Source organism: Ceratosolen solmsi, unplaced genomic scaffold, assembly GCF_000503995.2.
Source record: "Ceratosolen solmsi marchali unplaced genomic scaffold, CerSol_1.0 scaffold57, whole genome shotgun sequence".
NCBI classification, from domain to species: Eukaryota; Metazoa; Arthropoda; class Insecta; order Hymenoptera; family Agaonidae; genus Ceratosolen; species Ceratosolen solmsi.
In genome coordinates, this window is record NW_011948427.1 from 220,926 (window position 1) to 244,034 (window position 23,109).

The 23,109-nt window shown below is 21.4% G+C and overlaps 3 protein-coding genes across 3 annotated transcripts; 1 reads left to right on the forward strand and 2 right to left on the reverse strand.

Moving 5' to 3' along the window:
• Window positions 1–703: 703 nt before the first annotated feature.
• LeuRS (Leucyl-tRNA synthetase) lies at window positions 704–7,957 on the reverse strand. Its single transcript, XM_011501043.1, has 16 exons — window positions 7,927–7,957; window positions 7,548–7,766; window positions 7,274–7,480; window positions 6,830–6,991; window positions 6,505–6,749; window positions 6,094–6,322; window positions 5,808–6,026; window positions 5,285–5,738; window positions 5,008–5,146; window positions 4,666–4,945; window positions 4,338–4,585; window positions 2,209–2,443; window positions 1,692–1,946; window positions 1,394–1,609; window positions 1,098–1,323; window positions 704–951 (listed from the first exon to the last, which is right to left on the reverse strand). The coding sequence occupies exons 1-16, from the start codon at window positions 7,927–7,929 to the stop codon at window positions 743–745; spliced, it is 3,546 nt and encodes a 1,181-aa protein (XP_011499345.1). The 5' UTR covers window positions 7,930–7,957; the 3' UTR covers window positions 704–742.
• A 274-nt stretch (window positions 7,958–8,231) lies between these two features.
• On the reverse strand, window positions 8,232–18,801 carry LOC105363520 (coiled-coil domain-containing protein 108). Its single transcript, XM_011501250.1, has 20 exons — window positions 18,719–18,801; window positions 18,391–18,493; window positions 17,964–18,183; window positions 17,554–17,819; window positions 16,894–17,194; window positions 16,500–16,721; window positions 16,220–16,424; window positions 15,381–15,632; window positions 13,877–14,099; window positions 12,981–13,343; window positions 12,816–12,895; window positions 12,210–12,495; window positions 11,946–12,140; window positions 11,654–11,842; window positions 10,062–10,318; window positions 9,478–9,727; window positions 9,227–9,370; window positions 9,147–9,175; window positions 8,465–8,633; window positions 8,232–8,360 (listed from the first exon to the last, which is right to left on the reverse strand). The coding sequence occupies exons 1-20, from the start codon at window positions 18,727–18,729 to the stop codon at window positions 8,232–8,234; spliced, it is 3,894 nt and encodes a 1,297-aa protein (XP_011499552.1). The 5' UTR covers window positions 18,730–18,801.
• A 423-nt stretch (window positions 18,802–19,224) lies between these two features.
• Window positions 19,225–20,897, forward strand: LOC105363377 (uncharacterized). Its single transcript, XM_011501044.1, has 4 exons — window positions 19,225–19,398; window positions 19,506–19,750; window positions 20,106–20,355; window positions 20,413–20,897. The coding sequence occupies exons 1-4, from the start codon at window positions 19,302–19,304 to the stop codon at window positions 20,895–20,897; spliced, it is 1,077 nt and encodes a 358-aa protein (XP_011499346.1). The 5' UTR covers window positions 19,225–19,301.
• Window positions 20,898–23,109: the final 2,212 nt, after the last annotated feature.

The window sequence follows — 23,109 nt, forward strand, 5'->3', positions numbered from 1 at the left end:
TAAAATAACCAGCATTTATATATTTGATGCATACTTTATTCCTTTTTTTGTTTATAATAAAACAAAATATTTATTTTAATTCATAACTAATTTTTTATATATTCAATAAAGTTTCATGTATAAATCCATTTTAGAACTAATATTAATTTACAATAATAGATATTAAATTTAGATCATTTAGAATACGAATTTGTTATATTTTTGTAATATTTTTTTAATAAATAAATATTACTTCGGTCTCTTTAAATTATTTGACAAAAAATTAATTAAATTTATAATCAAACAATAATTTTGTCTATTCTTTATTTCACCATTGTGTAAAATTATTTTAAGCAATATTGTTAAATAATGAATGAGATGAAAGGAAGTTGGTTTCAAAATTAAATAGTATATTTGTAAAAACAAAAGTTAAAAAAACAGTTGAAAAATATGAAATTGTAGTATAAATAAAGTAAAAAAATTTAGAAAGTTAATTTTTGTTACATAGAATTATATTTTAATGATAAGTGATTATTACACAAATATAAAATATAATTTTTCGTCTTTACGATATTGTGCTATTAATTCGTCTTAATGTTTTAAAATATAGAATAAAAAGGAATCAATTGTTATTTAAGAAATATTTTTAAAAATATATTTATCATTAAATAAATTCAACCATTACAGTACGAAATTATATTCATTTTGTTATAAATGGTTTATAATTTACAATATAAATTGACTTTTTTGTATCTAAACACGTTTATATTTCTACCCAATAAATAAGTTGATTACCTACATCAACTATTTTATTTTCAGTTTTTAAGTTAATGGTATTTTTATCAGAATCTATTAAAAATGTATCATTATTTGATAGTTTTTCTTTATTAAATAAGATATTTTCATTTGTTGGAATTATACGTGGATCTAAAATTGAATCTTTATAACGATACAAAGTAATTGAGTAAGAATCTGAAAAAAGTATAATGTATATCAGCAATAAAAAAATGTATACTTCAAGATTAAAATACATTTTATATCACTAATGATAATATTGATCTTGTTTATAAAATTTTTGCATTACTTTTAAATTTATATACTTTCTTTTATTTAAATACCTTTGATATTTTTTACTTTTATAATTTTAAAAATGACTTGTGTAACTGTATCTCCATCACTAATTTTAATTAATGTATCAAATATACCATTACATTTTTGAGGATTTATAAAATATACATCTATGTTAGGTTTAACAATAAAAGTGATAAATGGTGTACCAGGACAACATTCTTCCATAGTATTATCTTCTGCTTCATTTGCACATTTAACATTTAGTTCTTCCAGCTGCAGTTAAATAATTTTAATAATATATTTCAAATTATTCTAAAAATGGTATCTATTATTTCATACTTACATCAAGAGTAGTACGTAAGTATTCTAAACTACTTGAAAGCACATCAATTTCATTAAAATCTAATGTTTCATTAAAAGCATCAATACCAACAATGTCAAATTTTTTTTTTACCATTTGAACAAAAGGCATAACTTTTTTCATATGCTTTTTTAATTCGTCCTTGTTTTTTAATTCAATAGCAATAATCTTATTTTCTGGAAGATTATAACCATATTTCTATATAAAAAATAAAGATTAATTTGCAAAAAATTAGATTACATTAAAATAGTTAAAACTATTTAATAATTCATATACGTACTATGTATAAATTTTTCATACTTGTAAGAATTAAACTTTGCCACAAAGGCCAAGTTTTTGCTGCATAAATAATTCCTGCACTAGGTTTTTCTACTGACATCATTGGACATTTTTGTTTTTTCATTTTTTGTGTCTTATAATTAATCAGACGCACTCTAAATAAATGAGCAGCGTCCATAAGATATTGTGAAGATTTTATTAAAATTTGATCAATTCGATCACTTGTGGGCCATTTAGTATACCAGATACTACCACTCTAAAAATATCGTCGAATATATATTAAAACAATTTATGTTTTAAATACGCTTACGAATTTAAAAAATATTAACTACAAAAAACTAAGAATTAAATAATTAAATATTTACAATTTTGTATTAGATTAATTTGATAAGCATTTTATTAATTATTTGATTTTTATAATTGTTCTGTATATCTATATATTAATATTAATTTTATAATTTAAATAAATCATTATTTTATTGTAAAAACACATGTAATTACGTTTTTATTATTAATACCTTTCCAATTAAATTCCATACATATTCTGCTACATGAGGGCATATTGGCGATAAAAGTACAATTTGCGTTTCTATAAATCGTAACAAAAGATCCCAATGTGTACCTTCCAATATACTTAATTGTAGGTACTTATCTTTAATTGTTTGAAATTCAAAAAATCCAGTTCGCAGAGCTTCTTTATAAAGCATTTTATTATAATGATCCCCAGTTTCTTGTATTTTTAAATTTATTTCGCTGTAATATAAAATTATAAACCGTTTTAAAATTATATTAAATAGATATTAGACTGACGATTTTTAAATATAAAAAAATTCTATAAATTTTAATAATTTTTAATAATTTAATAAATATAAAATACAACTAATAGATTAAATTTTATATCTTATATAAAAAATATAAACGAAATTTTAAATTATTTTTTTTTAATAGCAATTGCAGTTTCTTCGTATGTACCTTGTCCGTTTTTAGATGCTTTGAGGGAAAAGTCATTACTGATATTTGAAATGAACAAAAAATTTAATATCCAATTATAGTTAATTAAAGTCATAAAAAATATATAGTAATAGGAAAATAGTAAAAATTACTGTTGTTAATAGTATATAAAACAGCATATAAATATGCTATAAAATTTTTAATTTAATTTAATAAAATTTTTTCAAGCTCTGCTATGTGTTAAAATGTGTAAATTAGAAAAAATTACATTTAAAATATTAAATATTCGTATTAAATGAGATTTGATATATAATTTCATATTAAAAAAATTTTTTTATATAGAAATCGTTTAATAATTTTTTATGCTATAAAGTACATTTTACAATTTACTAACTGAAGAATTCGGGGATAAACTTTATTAACCAAACAGATGGAAAAGTGATATTTATTTTATGTAGATTAGAATCTTTTAAAAATTTAATTTAAAAGTAAACAAAAATAAAACTTATTACGTGCATAATATTTCTTTATACTATTTATTTAAAAATTTGATATACATCGATTTAAAAATCGTTTAGATATACGTATTTGATAATTTTTTTAAATATAACTGTTTTTCAAAACATTAAATTAATTTTAAATCTTAAAATTTTTTATCAAATTTAAAATTTAATTATAAACTTTAATTATAATTAAAAAAACTTTTCTTTTTAAAATAATATGCTAGTAATAATCTACAACTCGTTCATTTATACATATTTTTAAAATCTTATTTACAATCACACAAAATTACACTTTTCTCAGATAAAATTTGTATTATTTCAATTTTTTTGTTCATATAGTTATAACTTCTTAAGACACATTTTATAATAAAATTTTATTTTTTAATATTATTTAAATCTCTATTATGATAAAAATAAATACAACTTGCATGCTGTATCTTTCTTTATCTAGCATGATAGTTGTTACAACGGAAATTTCCTAGATATGTATATAAAAATTTATTAAGCAGAGGAAAAAAGAAACCACATATGACATGATCTATGCAAATGAACACCGAGCTATTGCTAAATCGAAGTGCTAATCGTCGTTTCGTTTGGGATATAAGCATGTGTAAACTTGTTTTGTATGGATTTAAGAAATACTTTGTAACGATTACTTTTTAATACACATACATAGTTATACATTATTATATCTTATTATCTCAATAACATAGTCAAGGTACGTTAAAAAGGAATTATCCCAATTTTACATGAGGTTTGTCGAAACTATAAGTATACAACCCCGCTAATGTAATCGTCGAATTTTCGACGTGTCAAGTTCTCATAACAACTTTTTGATATATTTTGTTTCGTTATTTTTGCCTCGCTAAACTTTCGTTATTTTCTGATATTCTTTCGACAGTGATATTACAAGACATAGCTGTACTATGGATCTCCTTTGGTCTAAATATAAGAAATTACTAAGCTGTATAAGAATATTGTGGCTGATTATAATGTGACAAGTTTTAATATAAATTAATTAACTTAGTCGCAGTTTTAAGTTCATGTCAAACACTTTATATGTGATCATAAGTAGATTTTAAATCACATTACTTATAATAATTACTTAGAATAAATTAAACTTTTACAGAAATGTTATAATATAAAATCAATTATTACATATACATTTTTGTATTTAATATTTTAAAAATTACCTATCAAATACTTTATCATTAAAAGTAAATTCTCCTTGCCGGAATAAGTTTCGTTTAGATAAAACTACTTCTTTGACCCATTCAATGAATGAATAAAGTCTGAGAATTCCAGCATCTGCTGTACGTTCAACAAAATTAGCATCCTCTATGGAATCTCCAGAATCTGCTAGACAAAGACGAGTACCATCGCAAGAATATTTTTGAAGAGCTTCAGAAAGAGTTAAGAAGTTCCCTTCAGATTTTGACATCTGTCAGTTTATAACAAATCAAAATTTATTGTATATATTGATTTATTATAATAAATGTTTAATTTTTTTTTTATAAGTACCTTAGATGAATTTAGTAATAAATGGCCATTGGCTCGAATACCTTTTGGCCATAATTCTGGCTGATTAGGCCATAATGCTGTGTGGTTATAGATAAAAAAAGTGAGATGATTTTGAACAAGATCTTTACCAGAAACACGAAGATCAACAGGATACCAATAATGAAATTCTTTTCTCATTAATTCTAAAGATTCTTTTGGAATTTTACAAGTTTTAGGTGAGGGTAATTTTGTTTCTTTAAAAAATATATAATCCCATACTTCAGGAGTCAAGTCGTTAGCTCTAATAAATAATTAAAATTATAACAAATGAAACATAAAAATTATTAATATAAAATGAATTACTTGATATTTAGTATATTTGGTTTGTCTCCTTTAAAGCTATTTCCTTGAATTAAATGAGCTACTGTGTAATATGCCATATAGATTGTTGAATCCGACAAAGACTCAATTAACCATTGTTTATCCCAAGGTAATTTTGTCCCTAAATATAAAACATTAATTAAATATATAATTTAATAAAATATAAAACATTTATTAAGTATATAATTTAATGCTATTTGTAGAAAATAAAGTATTATTTTACTAAATATTTCAACATTACAATAGTATAATAATTTACCAAGACCATATGTTCTTGAACACGCATGCTCATGAAGCCAATCAAGACAAGCTTGAAAATTCTTTCTCACTTCATTGTGGAAAGTTTCTAAGTTTTCTAAAGCATTTTTGGTTAGATGCTTCCATTCTGGATCTCCATAATTTAAATACCATTGATTGCAAAGAGCAACCACACATTCACCTCCCGATCGTGATATAACAGTTTTTTCCGGCTCATAATAAATTGCTGCCTCATTATTGTTTATTAATTCATCTTTTATAATTTGTTTAACATCTTGTACTTTTCTGTTTTTATATTTTCCAACTAATAACAAACCATCGTAAAAACCTTTTAAATAAATCATCTCTTTAGCTTGTTTTAATTTTATAATATCATTCTGAGACTGTATATTTAGCTGTTCATATACTGTGACTGCTGATAAGTTTCCAAATGTTTCAATTTCAATGATTGGAATCTAAAACAGATAGTTATAAGTAAACAGTATTTTAATTAATTTTATAAAAACTTTTAATAACTTTTTTACAGGATTATATGGTAAAATCATATTATCCTTAATATTATATTTATTTCTTAAAGATATATTCTTTTTCAAATCCATTAATGCTGCATAATCATCAGGAGAATCACTAGGTACTGATGCTACTACTCCAGTGCCCTTATCTTCTTTAATTGTAAACATTGGTAAACTATATATTACATTATAAGATGTTTTTGGAGTCTTTAAACAAAGACCTAAAATATCCTAAAGTTTGTCATTTTTAATATTTAACAATTATTCAACAAATATTATTATTAAAATTATTACTTACAGAACCAATCAAATTAATGAGAATATTAATGCTACCTTCACATTTTGTAAAACCTTGCCAAGACATATTTTGTGCAGCTCTTTTAGTACATATAAAAATTTCTTCATTTGCAGTTGAAAAAGCAATATAATTTATATCTGGATGTATCCAACAATTTGTTTGACCATACACTGTTTCTGGTCTAAGAGTAGCAGCTACCAAAAAGACAGGCAGCTTAATAGGAAGAAACCTAAAATATTAAAATATGAATTTAAAATATGATATATTTTAATAAAATTTCTTTTCAGAAAAAATTTCTTATAAAACATATATTAAGTAAACTATTCTTTATATTAAATATATTAAAAAAATCATATTAAATTAATAATTTTTAGAGTAAAAGTCTACTTTACTATAAATAAAAATACTTACTGAAGTTTTTTGGGATACGGTTTTAAAATTTCCATTTTTATTAAAGTATATTCTTGAGGACCAATTCCTTCACCAGAATATCTATCATGATCCATACATGGTTGGTTATCCTTGGGTGAAAAAATTGTATAGCGCTTACCATACTTGATTTTGTTCTTTTTCCTTAGATGATAAAATTGCCATTGAACAAAAGAATCAAAAAATGGATTAGCATCAGTTGTTATAAAAGAACGTCGCCAATCTACCTGTTGTATATTTTTAAATAAAAAATTAATAAATTTTTAAACAAAATATAAATTAGTACAATTATAATTAGATAACATACACATAAACCAAACTTTTTCAAATCTTCCACAGCAATAGGTGGAAAGTAATGCAGCCAATATGCAGAATCAGTAAATAGTTTAATTTCAGAATCTTTTAATCCAAGACTTTGCATTATTTGCCATTGATATTTACCTATACCAGTTTTTGCTATTGCTTTACTCTAGAAATCGAATAAATTAATCTCAATAGCTAATACAATTAAATATATTAAAATAATTATATTATACCAATGTTAAGTTATTATTTTTAACTTTAAGTGAGTTTTAAATGAGTATATGTACAATACAGAAAAATCATTTTCAAAAATAATTTTTTAATAGTCAATAATTTTAATATTTCTTATTTAATACAAATAGTTAATATAAAATCAAATATATTAAAAAATTAATAATTAATAACAATAAAACTGAAATAATAATAAATATATAAAGTATTGAATTACCTTTTTGCCTTTACTTTTATTTATAATAAAATCATTAGTTTCATCTTCAAATTTATTTTTGAAAACAGGATATTTTGGTGGATAGCCATAAGTTTCCATTTCATATTTAAGTTTATCAGCACAAGCTTTAATTGGCATACCTGTACAATGGAATCCAAATGGAAACAGTATATTTTTCCCTAATAAACGATTGTATCTTGCAGCAAACTAATATAATCTTATAAATCATTTAAATTTAATTAAAATTATAATTGATAGATAATAAATACCATACCTCACATTTTGATATAGAATATGCATGTCCTAAATGAAGCCTACCATTCATGTAAGGAAACGGAAAGGTAGCTAAAAATTTTTCATCGTTACATTTTTTTGGAATTTGTGGAGCATCTATTTCAAACATATTATTATCCTCCCACATCTTTCGGATTTCATTTTCAATTTTTTGTAGATATTCAACTTTGAATGTGCCTTTTCGTTCAACAGATAAATTCTAAAATATCAAGTAAGAATCCCATTATGCTTAATTATATTAACTATTTAGTTAAAATTTTTTAAATATACATATTAATAATTCTTAGAAAATTATAAATAATTGAAAATAAAGTGCATTAAGGTTAGAAACTTAATTATGAACACAATTGTTTACTTACCATTATAAAAATTGAATTAATACATATAATAATAACCGAATCAATATTATAAATTTGTAAATAAATAAATTAGAACCAATTTACTTATTAGAATTAACGGCCTTTCAAATTTATCTTAGAAATTAATATCAGCAACACGAGGTTCAACTTAATCACGCGATTCTGCGCATTCACTGTTTGTTTAATAAAGTTTAGTTATATTATTCATAATTAAATATAAATTAAAAATTCTTTTTATTACATACAAAAATTAATTTGTCTTAAATTATATAAATACATTATGATATAAAAAGTTATTTCTAATTTTATTTATAACCAGTTAAGTAATCATGAGATTCTGTATTTATTTTTTCATATATCTGTCTAACATCAGGAGGATGTGAGAAATGAGCAATTCCAAGATTAAATTCTTCGTGAACAATCATACATATTATCTATTAAATTCAAATTATAAAGATTAAATATTAATGTATTAAATAACATATTAAAATAAAAATATGTGTCTATATAATGTAATTAAATAGAAAATATTAGTTACTGTATGCAATATGTCTTCAAGATATAATTTTGATAGTGTTATATTATTTCTTTCTAATTGATGTTTTCTTTCTATAATATTTACCGAGAACTGAGAATATTTTAGCTTATGCACCACATTCAAATTTTCTTTTATAATATGTTGAAAAGATTGACTGTTAATAATGTCCCTATTAAATATATAACATTTCTGATTAGTTTTTAATGCACATATGCATGTATAACATGTATGTAAATAAACATTAAAAATAAAAATATACTATAATTTTGTACGGTCTTGTAAACTATAAAAAACTAATTAAGTATATAATTAATTTTTGAATTTGTTAAATACAGAAAGATACATTTAAAATGTCTTGGAATACTTATCAAAATCTGATAATATATTGATCTCATTTTTATTGTTACATAGAAAATAAAAATTAATTAACAAAAATAAGACATTATTTTAATTAAAGGATATCATTTTTATCTGATTATTTATTATGATATCTTGTCCATAAAATTAATATATCTAATAGTTCTAAATATGTTACTGTGACTAACGTGTAAATGGAAACATATAAAGTAAAAAATTAATAAAATTCTAAATATGTACAAAGTTTATATATATTATCAAATTAAAAGTATTCATGAAATATTCGTTATTTTATTTTAATTAAATATATAAAAAGAAAACTAACCAAATTATACATTCAAAAATTTGAGACATAGTAATAATATCTAAAGTAAAATTATTTTCATAAGAATTCAATTTTTGCATTATTTCTTCAGTTGGTATATGTTGCAGTTGTTGCGTTAAATCAATTATTTGATCCATAATTTCCGAATAATAAGTTTCCATTTTCAATGTTAATGTTTTACAGAATCTCGTTGGCTTTTTTATTGTTTTTAAAGATGCTACGTTCTATTTTTAAAAAATTATAAAATTTTTATTATTAATTATATAATGTTTTTCAACAGTAATAAACAATAGTAATGTTATAATTTTTTATAAGCATATAAATACTGCACCGGATTGATTAGACCTGGTTTAGTCATAGAAAATTCACTTTCCACTTGTTTTATAATATTCTTTTTAATTTTTTTTTTTTCAATACAACGACGTTCGCTAACATCCAAAAAATCACAGAATAAATCAATATCCAATGAATATTCATAAAATCCAATAATTAATTTAATGAAAAATGTTATTAAACTCTGTGGTTGTATCAAACCACTTTCAGGTTCTATATTAATTTTTACGAATCCTGGCAGTTCATAACTAAAAAAATTAGTATTTTCACGATCCAAAAAGTTAATCTATATATTTAACTTATAAATACGAAATAATCATTTATAAATTATAAAATAGTTAAAGATTGAATTAAAATTAAATATAATACAATAATAATATAATATGTATTGAATGTAATATAAATATTTTTGAAGAATACATAAAACCTAACAGCTAATTGTGATAATATAAAATAATATAATAACAATTATTCATATTTCTTTGTAATAATTATGTATAATAAAAAAATATAAATATAAATAAATTAATTTATATATATATATATATTATATTAAAAATATTATACAATAGATAAATGTACTTTTTCCATTGAAAATAAAATGTGTTTTGTTGATGATGATTTTGAATCATAAAAATTTTAATTATTTTTCCATGAGTCGATAATGGAGGTAATATAGCACAATGTTTACTAAAATAGATAATAATTTCTGGAGCACTAAATATATCGGAAAGTGGACATGTTTGGTTATTATCAAATATTTGTTTTGGGACACATGTAGATTCAGCTTCTATATTAAGCATTGATTCACATTCGCCTACCTTTACGAGAACAGTTATCTGTTAAAAATAAAATTAAATATTTATTGTTATTTTAACAACAATTTTGTAGTATATAAAATTTTTAATTAATAATATAAATACTTTATTGTTTAATTGGCAATTTAACGCATAATAAACTAATAATACAACACGTATAGTTATGGGTGTATAATAAATTGATGTAAAATATTAATGATATTATCATATTATAATTGTAATTATAATATAATGTATTCTTTTAATATTATATTAATATAGTTTAATAACTATGTAATATGAAATAAAATATAGTAATCTATTGCACAATATATTTATAACGTATGTTAATTGTGAAACCATATGAATGTTGTTTTTTTATTATCAGCATATACTTAATTTATTCATTGAAATTATAAATTATAAATATTTATAACTAATTTACCGACATTTTCATTTTTGTTACGTACTCGTTTAATTATCTATTGATGCATAAATTTTCCTGTATAAACAGAATATTAAAAAATGTAACAAATACAGAATATTTTAAATAAATAATCATATAAATAATATATATTTTAAAGTACACTATTTGATAATGTAAATAAATAAATATATATACGATTAAGGCGAACGTTAAATTAGCACGGTATGAAATATCTGCCCATTTAAGATTTGTTGTTATAAGGTCCATACATTTGTAACCGTAAAAATAATTTTCAGTTTCAAAGTTCAGTTTTTATATAAGACAATATGATGTATTATTATTTATTATAGAGATTTCAGAAATGTTATTAGATTTTATCTTCTAAGTTTACAAAAACTTATTTTTATCTTTTTGATTAGAAATAATAGATTCAATTAGTTCATATCAACTCGGTGAACTTGATATTAAAAAATGAAAACAATTCGTATTACAAAATCTTCTTTTAGAAATTCGTTACTTTAATTGTACATTAGAGTAAGTAAAGTATCGCACGGTATTTATAAAAAAATATGTACATTTGTGTTTAAAAAATAATACTAGAGGTATAAAAAGTAGGTATTTTTAAGTTAAAATTTGGTTTTGAACTAAGTTAGTGAACATTTTTTAGTAACAATGATAAACCCAATTACTGATGCTGAATTAAGGTGTAAAGAAATAAGAAAAAAATGAAACATACAGATAGGAATACAATAATATTCAGGTCAAAATATTTAAATCAGTTCATGTCATATATATACTAATATATAAAATTATTAGATAATATTTTTCAGTTACACATCATAAAAAATAAAAGGTATTGATTTTATTTCCAGAAAATTAAAATGGCATAAAGGCGTATAGAATATTAGTACTTCATTTTCATACATAACTATTATTAATAAATAACTAACATTATATTTCCCAAATTTATTAGGGCGAAATCCAAAGAGTACAGGTTTACGGGCATATCCAAGAATAATACCTTGTGGATTTAAGCATGTAAATATTTTTCCATAATTGTTTTTATTAAATAAAAGTATATTTTTCATTTCAATCATATAAATGTTTTCATATTCACTATTATTATATAGCCACACTGCCTGAAAATGTTTTGAATCGATTACTTTATACAAATATAAAAATTTCTGATAAAAATGTGATTAATATAGGATTGTTAATTTAAAAAAAAACGCGCATAGCAACCTGATAATGCATATAAGTACTTTTTCCAATAAATATATTATTAAATTTTAAACGTGGACCAGACAAAATTATGGATGTCTCAAGCTTTATATTCAAAATAATATGTCTTTCTTCTCCAATATTTAAATCCCACAATATGCCATAGGATGGCAAGATATTGTTAATTATAATCGTAAGAATACCAGTCTCATTTTTCTAATAAGATTATTTATAATAAATATATGGAAAATTATATAATTATAAATTTGTTTATAAAAATCATACCATTAATGTTAAATTTGTAGGATAAATTATAAATGACTGATCATGGATACAATAAACACAATTTTTATCTGAGTTTTGGTTTTTCAAATATTTTTTTTTTTTAGTTTGTTCTTTACACAAACATGTTTTTTTTTGCTTAAAATACCAAGAAGCTTTAAGTGGATTTAAATTCACCACTAAAAGTTTAACAATGAACTTTTCATGTTCATTTAGCGTAACCAAGGGTATAACCATGTCTATTGTAATTTCTTGTAGTGGTAATAAATTTTTTAATGCTTTATTGAAACTAATAATAATAATATTTTAGTATTGTATAGTAATTAAATTTGTATCCGCATAAATTTTAATTAAACTTAAATTTTTAAATTCATGTGTTTGATAATCAAGACATATTTGATTATATATTTTTCATTTTTCTTTAAAATATCACATTTTTTATTTGTATTAAACAATCGAATTAAAAATTACTGGAATATAGAAGTATACATATAAAGAAGAATATAAAATAGAATTTATTAGATTAAATTAGATATAATAAAAATTATTATTATATTATTATTATTATTTATCATGGAAATATAATAAATTAAATAAATATTTGCTTACTGATCGATAGATAAAGATTTCCAAAGGAAAATTTTACTAATTTCTTTATTTGTTTCAGCTTGATACAACAAATCTTTGATCTAAAATAAATTGTAAAATAACTTATATTGATATAATATAATTATTCAATCAGCCTTTAAATTAAAAATTAATAATTAAATATACCTGTAACGTAGGTAAGTAACATGTATAGGTAAGTTTACAAAGAACTTTGGATTCCGTTAGAGATTTGGAATTATCTATTAAATAATTTGTTTTAGTGAAATACTTTATAGTTAAATCATGAAATCCTGGTTGTCTAGGAATTAAAAAAACTTTAATTTCTTTTCCTTTTCCTGGACTGATTGTACCACATGATGGCAAAACATTGATATCGATTATTGAATTTTTAAATATATGTATGCTGCTTGTGAAGTCACATATCAATAAAAAATGTATTGTCACGGAACTGAAGTTAAAAATTTTAAATTTCATTTCACAAGACTCTTCATATCCTACTTCGCCCACATTCAGATATTCTGGAATTGCCTTTTTAAATAGATAAAATAATGTAGTTTTTTATAACATTTTAGAGATAATAAATATTAATTGATTATATTCCTTTAAATTTATTAAGGGATTATGTAACTTGCCATAATTATTAGTACATATTGATAAACATATTTTTAACTACAATTTTAAAAATGAATATTAAAAGGATATTATTTAATGTTATAATACATAATTTTGTGTACAAATGTATTGATTCGAAGTATGTTTAATGCTCTATCAATTATTATTTTCTATTCCTTATTATCATTTTCCTCAGTTACTACAATGTTTATAATTAATATATAATTTGTCAATTAATAAATTAAGACAGTTTTTTTTATAAAACTAAAATTAATCAATTTTTAGCATTTATAAACAATTAAAAAATTTTCTTCTACAAAAACATTGTTATACTACTTGTTTCTTTTATCGTATATATCGAATGCACATATTGTTTATATTGATATTATTATATTATTTTCCTCTATAAAAATGAATTAAATATAAGTTTATTTAATAAATTCATTTACTATGAGAAAACCTTCAGTACTTTGTCCAGAAATATCAATTTTAATAATGGAATGTTTATTACTAATTTCAGTGTTCAATCGACAACGGATATCAAAGTTGTAATTTTTTAATTTGTCAGGCCTAAAAATGAAATTATGAAAAGTTGTTTCATTTGGATTTAAAACTCCATTCGTTTGTTCGATTTGTAATTCCTTTGGAAAGTCGCATATTAAATATTCGAATCTAAAAACGTTAAAAAGTATTGTAAATATTCTATATAGTTAATTTTAAATATTTATTCAATACATGACTCACATACAAAATAGTTAATGCATCATAATTTTTGTTAAAGTATTAAAAACAAAAATAGTACTTCAACGTAAAATATAGTAGTATATTATAATAATTTTATGAAATAAATTCTTATCATTAGATTTACTTAATATACCTTATTTAAAAATATTTTGTAAATAGTACTTATACATTTTTTATCATGAATAAAACTAAAATTAAAAATTTTAAATATTTTCATTAATTTAAGTATCTTAAAATTTATTTAAAATTTAATAATATTCGAACAATGATTATAAATTTTATTTTAAAATCTATAGCTATATTTATGCCTTATGATATATGTATCAGAAAATTTATATGAAATATAATATAATGAATATGTTAATAGTCATTATTAAAAATATAAATGTTTCCAATCTTATACAATTTAGTTAATATGATAGTTTTTGCATTAACAGGTATATATATAGTTTATTTTAAAACTTCATATTTATTAAATATATTACGAAAAAAGTTACCTACACTAATTTTTTAAAAGTTGTTTTTCTGTAAATATTTTTTGCTAATATTAACAGAAAAAAGATTTAAAAAGTTATAAGCTTGGAAAATATTTTATTTAAATAATTTGAAATGAGTTTTAAATAATATTATTTTAATTTTCAATTTGATTACGTGGAATAAAGGACTAGTCTTTTAATAATTATGGAAGCAGTAGTAAGTTTATTAGGTGTAATGCAATTACACTGCAAGTTGCAAGAGAGAATTAATTAGTAGTAAGAAATGTGACGATGTAATTGTTTAACAAGATAATTCATGTAAACAAATTATTTCTAATGCTGAATCATCAAATTATAAGTGTTATTTATAATAAATAAAAAATTCTAATTTCACCAATTAACTTATGTAATAGGGTTTAAATGTTTTGTATATAATTTTTTATAATTTTATTTCAAATCGAATATAAACAATTTTTAATATCATTTTTTAATTTAATTCGAATTTTTTTACTTTTACATTATATACGTTTATATATTTATTTCTTCAATTAGATCTCTGAAAAAATAAAACAGTAATTTAAAAAAATATAAACTTTTTATAATTATTTATGGTATTTATAGAATATCAATGAGATTTATTTCATAATGTTTATGTAATTCAAATTTAATATTTACATCGATTTATTATTAAAAAAAATTTATCAATTTATACTGTGCTAATATATAATCTTACCTTATACGATGTCGCGTTGGGTTGCGTATGCATACCGGTTGCCTTTTTTCACAGTTTATATGTACTGGATTAAAAATTATCGAATAATCACCGCCGAGAGAGAGATTTGCTTCTTCGGCATAACCATGAAAATCAATATATATTTCGTTTTTAATGTTTCCGTTTAATCGCAACGCCCAACGTTCGACATACGCTTTATCGCTCTCAACTTCAGGAAATAGCTGGACGGCAATTAATTGATATTCTTTTTGGCTACAATGTGTATTTGTTATACTTGACTATATTTTGCATATATTTTTATTTAAAAATATATTGTTTACAAATATATGCTAATTTTCTTTTATCAGATTTATCATTAATCTGAACTACGCTTATAAGATTATCTATTAACGAATTTTTCAATCTCACATTGGCCGTTAAAATAAAGACATAATTAAATATATCTCAAAAAGATTTAATCGTTAATATAATAATGACAATCTTAATAAAATTGATTTATTTTGTTAGTTTATGAAATAGACAAATCAATCATCTGTTTATAAAACTTAATTAAGGCAAACGTATTATCAGTTTTAGAAACATTGTGCAAATACAAATAGTAAAAATTAATTGTAATTTAAATTGAGTATTATTTATCGTAGTAAATAAAGTTATTTCAAGATTTTCTTATAGTAATAACACTAATACAAGTCTCAATTATTATAAATATATATTTGTTACATTCTTTTAATATATACGTAATTCAGAAAAAAATTAAAATAATTTTGTAAAAGTGGTATAATAAAAACGAAATTTACTATATTATTTTACTAATTAGATGTATGTAATTTATAGCTTACTGATTAATAACTCCAGCCATTGGTTTAATGGTGTAATGACTAATAGTAGGAGAAATAAAACAAAACAGAAGTGATTGGTGTCCAAAATTTCTGATTATAAATGTTGTATATACAGGTGAAGAAGGAATACAAGCAGGCATTGTTACTGTTTTTGGCATTTCGTATTGGTATATGGAAATATAAGAATTATTACTGTAAGTATGACCTTAAATATCATCAAATTAATAATAAGTATATATTGCACAAAAAATTTTTAATACAAGGAAAATTTTAATGTTACCAATAAGACGAATGGAAAGGAATTCAGGAATTACACTCATTAGTAAGTCGTTAGATATTTGAGGATTTGTTATATAATAAGGAACTCGAAATATACGTGCTATTAAATCTTTTGAATAAGCACATTGCATATTTACTGGATCAAATCGGACTTCAAAAATGATTGATTGATTACTACATAATTTTGTTTTTTGAGGATGAATGCTGAATGTCTTTGATGTATCTGTTCATTTAAAGAATTTCAATAATAAATGAACTAAATAAGTACATAAATTGTAAAAGGGTACAAATTTTATTATTATTAATATAAAATGCAAATTCTACAGATTACGATAAAATGTTTAGTTTGCACTGATATTTATTAAGTTCATTTGTGAATCAAAATTGAAAAATACCTTTTTCCCATAAGACTATGACATCATATTTATTTTGATTACTTAAACAAACAGTTTGAGAACTTCTTTTTCCAAAATGTATATTACCAATTTTTGCTTGTCCAAAATCTATATAACTTAAAGATAATGAAATCGCAGGTGCATTATTTTTAATTACAGATGTAAAATCGCTCATATAATTTTGAAAATTATTTGTGATATCGAGTTCATTAATATTCTTAATTTTTGAATAAAAAGACTCAACATAAGATTTATCTGAATCATAATAACATAAACCATATAATTCTAATATAATTGGATTCTGAAAGAAATAATTCTATTATCAGATACTAGTAGTTCTAAAACTAAATCGGTAGTATAAAATTTCTAGTTTAAAATTAAAAAAATTGATTATCGTAGTAAATTTATGGTTTCACTAAAAGCTATTATTATTCAGTATCACTATTTTATTCATTATTCATTATCACTATTTTATTCAGTAAATTAAAATATTTTTTCAAATATATATTAAAAAATAATATAATTAAAGTTTAATGATTGAAAAATTATATTGAAATATGCAGTATTTATATTTCATATTTTTTTTAAGTAATAGAACCAAAATATTTTTTAGATTATTAAATTTTCATTAAAAAATATTCTATGTAATCTACAACTTACTTGATCTAAAATGAGACAAGGCAAATGATATTTATAAATTCCAACATCCGTAGGTTCAAATGAAATAGTAAAACACTTACTAGATAATGCTTTTATAGTTCCACTAATTTCATTAATTTTAAAAGGACATTGTACAAGATCAGTATCAAACATAAATTTTGCAGAAATATTTGAGTGATTTATTAATTTAATTTTTTGTGTAGTTTTGCAAAATTCATTTCCATGAACCATTATTAATCTGCTTTTAGAACTAGTTACTTTTGGGCCTAAAATTAATTTTCAATATTAATATTTTAACAAATATTAAATTGGTACATATATATTCAACATCTTTAAAAAATTTTATAAAGGACACAAAACAATGCTTTTACTTAATTTGATTGAATAGTTGAAAAATATTGACATTATACCTATACAATATCCTTCAGCTATGACTTTACAACAACACTGGTAAGTATCTGTTATAAAAAAATAATCAATATATTTTCGATTCGGTAAAATAGGTCTATAACTGACATCACAGATGAAAGATTCATTAGCTGATAATGTCCAAGTACATTCTACAATGTGAAATACACAATCTAATGGATTACTTATTGAATCCCTTTGCATAACATATGTTTGTTTTTCCTAATAAATAAAACATTTAATAATAATTTTATATTTTACAGTTTCTGTTATAATTAGAAATAGGTACTATATTAAAATGAGTTATATTTAATTCATAAATTATTTTATATAATTTTTCATAAATCAAAAATATTAAATTAAGAATATTTTATTTTAAAAAGTTATATAACATTGTCGTTATCTATAAAAATATACATAATTACTTACATTACTTTGATTAACAATTTTAATTGACTCAATTTTTGTAACTCCTACTTCTACTTCACCAAAATTAAGTTTAAAGCATTTAATATTTGAATAGCTTTCATTACTAGAAATAATTTAATAACATTTAATTATTTACATTATAACTTTTTATATAACAAATAACTACTGAATTAAAATATAATATTAAATAATATTAAACGAATAAAAGGTATTTCTGGTTACTATCTTGAAAAAATAGAAAATATAGTTATATTAAAATTCTATGTAATTAAAAAATTAAAGTTTTAAGCTTTTCTATAATTATTTTATTATTTTGCAAACAATTTACCTGTATTCCATTTTGAGTGCAGAAATTCACACTTTTAATTATTAATTATAATTCAAACAGTACATGTTTACATATTTCATGAGATTCCTATAGATAATTATATTTTCAACAATCGTATAATAATGCTTTAATATTAGTAAGAAAAAGAAATATAATTTATTAGTTTTACCTGGAGGTAGCAGTTAAAACATTGTTTTGGTTGCTTAAACGAAAATGTACAAGTGAAGTATATATTTTATCGTTTTCAAAAATTTTTTTTGATATAGTTAAAATGTTAAACAATCAGAAAGAATTCATTAATACATAAAAAAATATCATTTTGAATAAATAATAGCATCTCGTAAGACAAGAATTCTTTCGACAAATTGATATACAAAGATACAAAATGTAAACTTCCCGCACTTTTAAACGAAAATATTATTCTTTAAATATATTCCAGTTAATAATGTTTAATAATAAATAATAGTTTTTTGTAATATTTCTTTTTTAACTCTTTTTATTAATTAGTAGGTTTATTTTATATTCATATACAACTTCTAAGCATAATTTGCTAACTTTTGATAATTGTGACAGTTGATTCAAGATGGTTGACTTCTCAACAGCAAAATTCATTTATTTCGTCTTTCTTTTTCTTGTGGATACTGTTGCAGAATTAGACTCTTCAAAATTCTACATCGAAAGTAAGAAAAATAATTTTATTATCTTAAGATTATATTGTAGTTTCTAAAAATATTTTCTATACTTTCTAATATTTCTTAAAATTCATTTTTATTTGTGTTTTTGATAGTTGGTTTGGACAACGCTGCAATTTGTAATCCATTAAATGAAAAAGTCGAAACTGTGGAAATTCTAAAGAAAAACAAGAATTCTGCTATTATGGTAAAACCTTCACATATTTTTGATAGTTGGCAAGTTATGTACAACAAACATTGTAAATTCAAAATTAAAGCAACTAAAGGGGAAAGCCTATTTGCTGTTATTCAAAGAATGTCACTTCGAGGCAATGGATCGGAATGTTTGGATTATGTCAGAGTAATTATTTTCTTTTTTTCTTTTATTTATTTTCTGTTATCTATTTTATTCACTTTGAAATTAAATTATAGATAAATTAGATGTAAAATATTTTTAAAATTATATTATTTCTATTTATAATATAATAATTAAATTAAATATTTATATAAAAATAATTGATTTATTACGTAATTTGTTAATAAATATCAGAAATGTTCATATTATCAAAGTTTTAATTTTTAGAAAACACTTTAAAGAAAGTGTAAAAAATAAATTATGTTTTTAACTTAAAATAAATAATGTTTAAGAAATTAAATATATTTGTTTTATTAATATTAATATTTATCATTTTAATTTAGAATAATTATTATTTTAGTTTATAAAAGAAAATGGTAATGAATCAGATAAGTATTGTGGCGAATTAGAAAATGATAATGGTTATAAACGTTATATAACAAATATGAATATAGATTATCAGAAAAGAATAGAATATGCAGAAAAAAAGTTTGAGGAAAATAGTGAACAAGGAAAAATAACAACTGAAATATATATTTCAAGGCAGCCATTAATTTCAGGACAGTCACTTGACTTAATAATTATATATACTCCTTATAAACAAAATAAAGGTATGTAATATTACTCTATAATGATTAATCATATAAAGGATTTTATGTATTTTTTAGACTGTAAGAATTTAGAACCTAAAACACATTTTTGGTCAAGTTCAACATCTGTATGTATTAATGACAATTTTATTTGTGATGGTTTTATAAATTGTGCTAGTTCAATATGCTTTGATGAAAGTAATTGTACCAATATTGAAAATCAGATAGTGAGTGATGGAACTGGAACTAAAGTGACTGTCAGTGCTGTGACTACTATATTTCTGTGCTTTATTATATTTATCATGTGCTTATGGATTTGTAGAAGGCACAAAAAATTCTGTTGGTCACCTGATTGTGCAGGACCATCTAGTATAATAAGTATATCTGGATTACCAATGGAACATGGTGAACACAGTATTTCCAATTTACCTAATGCACCATATATACCTACAACTTCTACGTTAGAAGTAGCTGTTTCATTACCTGTTCAAGATAAAGATTTACCACCAAGTTATAATTCATTATTTCCTTCTCAATCTCAAACTAATGCTCTCAATTCATAAACTTTATATCATATAATTTTTGAAAATAATTTATCTAATGTTTTAATTAGATAAATGGTTTAAAAGATAGTTTTAAAAAAGTTGCAATGTATTAAATAGATAACTGGTAATCGCAATTTTATATATATTAAAAATTAAGAAATTAGAGTATATGTGAAAAGATAAAAACTTATTGTTTTATCGTACATTTTCATTACTTTGGAACTATATTTGAAAATGTTTGCATATTAAAATTTTTTATTATCTTAAAAGTAGTTAGTGAAATGGAGATAATATTATTTAGCTATTTTTATAAATTTTTATGTATTGCTAATTAGAAAAATGCCATTAATGTTGAATCATGTACTTCCATAAAATATATTTTATCTATCATTCCATAAAATGCTAGCCTAGTGAAAAGTATTTTGAGTTAAAAAAATGTGTTACAGCATATGTCAGATCAGATAATATTCAGATATTTTTGTATAAAGCAATTGGTTAGAATTTTTAATAGACTTAAATATACACTTTATGTCAAAATTGCAGTTATCAGGAAAAATATGCTGATATTTTGTAATATTATTTTTAATATATAGAACGTTACAAAGATAATTTGATATTGTTAGTTGGGATATACAGGTAGATTTCTCAAAATCTAACTAATTTATTTAAGTACATTTGTACATATGCACTTAATATATAACATCACATAGATAAGTACATAGTTTTTATGTTTAAAATAAGTAATGTTCTTTACAATACGTAGGTAAAAAATATAATTGAAACTATCTTGTAACAAATTTACCAGGATATTAATGGTATAGTTATTATATTTCAGTGAAGACACTTGGCTTTTGTAAGACAAATATATGTACTGCATTACCATGAACATCAAGAAAGCTTAATTTTGTGGATATTTCTATCTACAGCAGTCTAAAAAATTTTATTTGCAATCTATAAATTATTATTGGATTATTTATTTTACAGCAAGTCATATTTCATGCATGCAGTGCTTCAATTTTGTCAAATGTGATAAATTGTAGACACTAGATAGTATTATAATTTTAACTGTACTGCTGTTCTATAATAATAATAAGCTATAAGTTACAATGATTTATTTTTTGTTTTTTTTTTATTTGCCTTAATAATCACATCGAATATTTGCAGGTTCCAATGATTAATTTTGATACTAAAAGTTACCCATAAATGATCTGTGTTAATATCAATGTTTATAATTCTGTTAATTATAATCTTTGTCAGTTACAAGAATATATTTATCTAATAGTATTTTAAATAAAGTTATAATGTATGAAGTGGGTAACTGTGAACACAATTCTACCAAGATAGATTTTTAAAGTTATGGTAACTTGCTGTTACATTTAGTATTCTACTCTACAATTAAAATTTTGATTATATAAACGAAAAAAATTTGTCTAAATTTTGATGTAAGAAATATTTTTAACTAGGGAAAAAAGTATTCAATCTATGATTGTATATATTTTATTAAATTTAATTTATAACCTATGATTTGCATATAATTGTATTTTACTAACAACTGTATTTATAACTAAACTACTTATTATATTACTTTATTAAATTATTAATTATTATTTGATAATTCATAATGTTAATAAATATTTAAAATGATAAAAAATTACTTTCTCATAATATAATACAAATAAAAAATACAATGTAACAATACATTAAAATCTGGCAATTACATTAATTATATCAATAATATTAGTTATATCATGTATAGAAAACATTATTTCTTAAAAATTGCTAATTATTTATAGCGAAAATATTTTATTCTTGACTATTCAGCGTTAATTAAGTTTCTAATCAGAATATTAAGAGTTTTCCTCAATACTATTTAAAATTTATTATATATAATAATAATAATAACATTGGTAACTTTAAAAAAGAAAATTATATATAAGTTTTTGCATGAATACATTGTTTTAAGAATTATGAAACAAAATTTACAATATTATTTAATAATGTAATACATTTTTATGTATTTCAAGACACTCTATTTTTATACATAATTATAAATATTAAAATATACTCAAGCAATATTTTGTTAATAAGTGTATCTGTTAGTATTAATTGACAATGTATAGTATTGTATGTAGATATATATTATAAATGTTTGTATATTCAGTTTATAAAAAATTTATATAATCATTTATTTTTTAAATATTTTATTGAATATTAGATTTAATATCTTTAA

Excerpts from the sequence above, each read along its gene's own strand:
- LeuRS (XM_011501043.1), bottom strand. Across the intron at positions 5,147-5,284 it reads TTCAAGAACATATGGTCTTG|GGACAAAATTACCTTGGGAT; the intron begins GTAAATTATTAT and ends TTTTATATTTAG. Across the intron at positions 4,586-4,665 it reads TATTACTAAATTCATCTAAG|ATGTCAAAATCTGAAGGGAA; the intron begins GTACTTATAAAA and ends ATAAACTGACAG.
- LOC105363520 (XM_011501250.1), bottom strand. Across the intron at positions 18,184-18,390 it reads AAATTGTTAATCAAAGTAAT|GAAAAACAAACATATGTTAT; the intron begins GTAAGTAATTAT and ends TTTATTTATTAG. Across the intron at positions 16,425-16,499 it reads CCTTTCCATTCGTCTTATTG|GTCATACTTACAGTAATAAT; the intron begins GTAACATTAAAA and ends ATGATATTTAAG.
- LOC105363377 (XM_011501044.1), top strand. The coding sequence starts at position 19,302 with ATGGTTGACTTCTCAACAGCAAAATTCATTTATTTCGTCTTTCTTTTT. Across the intron at positions 19,399-19,505 it reads TTCAAAATTCTACATCGAAA|TTGGTTTGGACAACGCTGCA; the intron begins GTAAGAAAAATA and ends TGTTTTTGATAG. Across the intron at positions 20,356-20,412 it reads TCCTTATAAACAAAATAAAG|ACTGTAAGAATTTAGAACCT; the intron begins GTATGTAATATT and ends TGTATTTTTTAG.